The following is a 3986-nucleotide window of genomic DNA, read 5'->3' on the forward strand; positions in this document are numbered from 1 at the left end:
TCCTGGATCTATTCCCCAAAGTGATTCATGTCTCCATGGGGAGAGATTGTGACATGGAGAATTCTTTTAGGAGGAAATGACTAAGCATACAGATTTATCTCTTTGGCATCTGCCTCTTCCTGAATGACTTCTCATCTGACAGTGCCTACACATCCATATTTTGGGGGAGAAGTTTTTTTCATCTTAGAGAATCCAACTTCCTTTTTGTTCAGAAAAGACATATATGTATTACTGATTTCTAACTCTTCTTTTTCATTCCTCTAAGGGACTTTCCCCCACATTCAAACTTCTCAAAAGGCAATGTTTCTTTGTCCCTTCATATGTATTTTTTTTACTTCTTTTAAAAACTGAAACATCCTTTCATTTTGAGAGGAACACTTCCTTACCCCTAATGTCCAACAGAATGAAGATGCAAACTTTAAGATCCCTTTCCTTCCTTTCCACGAGTCACAACAATCTTCACTTTGAGTATACATCATAATTATCTGTTTTTTGGCAAAAAGAGAATCAGAATATACCATTCAGGACTCTGAAGATTTCTGTGTGTTTGCTATATTCCCTAGAAGCAAGATGTTCAGTCCTATGCAACTCTGGCTAACAATTCTTGGAGCCAGAATCCATGGAGCACATATCAATGACAAATGCCCAAAAATATTGGTCTGGACTATTTTATGGGGTAATGAGCTCCTTCTCACCAGAAAGGGACAAATAGGAATTAGAACTAAAAGATTGCTTAAAGCTGATGGAGTAAATCTCCTTGGTTTTACAAATGAGGAAACTGGAACTCAGAAAGGTTAAGGAACTTGGTCAAGAGCAATAACTAGTAAATAATAGAGGTCAGATTTAAAGCAAATCTTATTCAAAGATATATGCCTATCAGAGTTACATAGTTAGGATTTTATATATTATAAAAATGACACTTTCAACTGCAGGAAGCAGATCTAGAGCTGACCACTGATGCCTCTTATAGAACTGAGATACAAAGATGAAGATAGTGATAATAGATTATAGAATGCCTTAATGTTTGCAAAGTGCTTTACAAATATGTCATTTGATCCCCACATCAACTCTGAATAAGGTGCTTTTATAAATGAGACAATGAACATAAAGTGATTTCCAAAACTGAAAGCACTCTCTAAATCCTAGTTATTTGTTGTTATTGTAGTTATCATAATTATCATTTTCCTTTTATAAGCTCATGAAATGACTTGTTCTGAAAAATGATATGAATCCATATCTTCATGATGCTAAGTCCACCATGCAATCCACCAGGTAATGATACCTCGCACCAAAATTTCATGCTTATACTTATGAAAACAGTTTCCTTCAGGGCAACATCATGTCAGTTAACTACATTAGGTTTTTGAAGGCTTTGCCAACAAAACATGACCTCTGCTAGGTTTTCACCACACTTGTGGGGCTTTGAGAATAGGTGTATGGACAGATGACATGGCTGTTGTCCTAGGACCAGTTTAGTTAAAAACAAAAAGAATCAGGTACCAGTTAATGTTATTTTTTGTTTTGCTCAAAACAAGTCATGAAGGCCATTTCCTAAGAACAAAGAGAAATGGGCATCTAATTTGGTGGAGGGACCATGCACAACAAGATCCCAACTGTCTCTTCTCTGTTCTTCTTTTTTTCTTCTAAAATTGTACAGCACTTTATGGTGTATAATATACTTTCTTACATATTATTTCATTTGATTCACAAACCGAACAGTTCCAATAATCCCCATCATACAAATGAAAACATTGAGACTCAGAGGCACTAAGTGACTTGCCCAAGGCACACAGATTATGACTCAGAAATTAAAACCAAGGTCTACTAATTCTACAGCTAATACTCATTTAGAACAAAAGGAAATGTTATAAAAAAGCACATTGTGGAAAATAAGATGGCAACATTATTGAAAGTCCATCAATCAATGTCATGAAGGAGAAGAATCTGAGTGTTAGTTAAAGAGATCATATAGCCAGGAAAGCATAACCCTGAACTATGATCTTTGGCCTGTCCTGACCTTCAGAGTTTGGATTTAAAGTTTCTGCCTCCCAGACTTTTGACCTTAAGTATCAATGCCACATTCCAGGTACAGGGCCAGATAGCATCAATGAGAGGGGGGCATTTTGCTAATAACTGTCCTCATGGCATCTTTTATATCCTTGTTCCTCATACTGTAGATGAAGGGGTTCAGCATGGGGGTGATCACAGAATACATCACTGAGGCAACTGAGGTCTTCGGGGTGGAATGGGTAGCTGAGTAACTCAGATATACTCCAAGTCCAGTGCCATAGAATAATGAAACAACAGAGAGGTGAGACCCACAGGTGGAAAAGGCTTTATATTTTCCCCTAGCAGATGGGATTCTCATTAAGGAGGAACATATCTGACCATAAGAGAAAAGGATCCCTGTGAGGGGGACAACAATCAGCAGAACAGCTGCAGAATACCTGAAGATATAATTGATGAGGGTATCAGAACAAGAGAGCTTTATAACCTGAGTAATATCACAGAAAAAATGAGGAAGTTCACGTTCAGTACAGAAGGAAAGCCACGTCATCAGTAAAGTGTGGAGAATGGAATTTAGAAGACTAACAGTCCACGAGATCAGAACCAGGAGGCCACAAATCCGTGGATTCATTATGGTGACATAGTGCAGAGGGTGACAGATGGCCACAAAACGGTCATAGGCCATCACAGTGAGGAGAAAGTTATCTAAAAGAATAAAAACCAGAAAGAAATACATTTGGGTAAGACATCCTGCAAACGAGATAATCTTACTGTGTGTTAGGATGTTCAGTAGCATCTTGGGGACTATAGTGGATACCAGACCAAGATCAACAAAAGACAGATTAGAGAGGAAGAAGTACATTGGTGTGTGGAGATGGGAGTCAGAGCCAATGGACAACATGATGATAAGGTTTCCAACCACAGTGACAATGTACATGCCGAGGAAGAGTCCAAAGAGAGGCACCTGCTGCTCTGGCTTCTCAGAAAGTCCCAGGAGGAGGAATTCTAATACATGTGTTTGGTTTTCTTGTCCCATGAATCTGGTGTATCTACAAGGATAAAGATGTGGTAAGAGCCTAAATAGAAAATACAGGCACTTCCTACTTTTGTAACAGAAATAAAGCTAGATGTGAACTCAGAAGACTCAAGTCTCAGTTCAGGATCTACCACTTAATCACTGTGTGATCTTACACAATTCACCTCCAATTTATTAGAGAATAATTATTTATGAGAAATTTATTAGAAAAATAAAAAATAAATCAAAATATTTTTAAAATGTATGAACCAATTTTAATCATCTGCATTAGGAGAGAGGGACAATGATTCAGCATGAAAGAAGGGGATGGGAAGCTTGCCCTGTAGTGACAACAGTTCAATAACTGAGGGACAAGAGGGCAGGTCATTTGAGGCCACCTCATCCACTGTCCCAAAGCAAAAAGTTTGACAGGTGCCAGAGAAAGTGAACCCAGGATCACCGAAGTAAATATCAGCAGTGCTTTAGTTTTTGATCCAGGGGAACAAAGCAAGGCAAATATGGTGTAACGCAAGGCAATTGTCCTCAAACATTTTGGTTTCAGGAAACTTTTACATCTTAGAAATTACTGAGTACCCTGAAAAAGAGTCTTTGTTTCATATCTGCTAATATTTATTCTATTAGTAATTGAGATTAATATTTGCATCCAATCATATTAAAAGTGTTTTTGATTTTGTGTCCAAAATATCTGCCCTCCCCTTTTTCTTCTTTATTCCCATTGTAATGATCCTAGCACAAGCTCTCATTACCAGCAATGTATACACTTCAAGCCTTTAGAGAAAACCTCTCAACATACTGAAAAACAGTTGGATAAATGGCAATCAGAAAAGATTAGTGTTTCCTTTCTGGGTTCTAGAAACAATGTTGGTCATTAAAGCCTCCACAAAAAGTTCTGTTGCCATCTCATCAGCAGCAGCAACAACTTCCAGGAAGAGACATTGTGTTA

General features: G+C 37.8%; 1 protein-coding gene across 1 annotated transcript; it reads right to left on the reverse strand.

Annotated features, from left to right (window-relative positions):
- Positions 1 to 2104: 2104 nt before the first annotated feature.
- Positions 2105 to 3070, reverse strand: LOC140498121 (olfactory receptor 7A10-like). Its single transcript, XM_072599407.1, has one exon. The coding sequence runs from the start codon at positions 3041 to 3043 to the stop codon at positions 2105 to 2107; it is 939 nt and encodes a 312-aa protein (XP_072455508.1). The 5' UTR covers positions 3044 to 3070.
- Between the last annotated feature and the right edge of the window lie 916 nt (positions 3071 to 3986).

Source organism: Notamacropus eugenii, chromosome 4, assembly GCF_028372415.1.
Source record: "Notamacropus eugenii isolate mMacEug1 chromosome 4, mMacEug1.pri_v2, whole genome shotgun sequence".
NCBI classification, from domain to species: Eukaryota; Metazoa; Chordata; class Mammalia; order Diprotodontia; family Macropodidae; genus Notamacropus; species Notamacropus eugenii.

Bases quoted from the DNA above. Each gene is read 5' to 3' on its own strand.
- LOC140498121 (XM_072599407.1), bottom strand. From the start codon at position 3,043: ATGGGACAAGAAAACCAAACACATGTATTAGAATTCCTCCTCCTGGGA.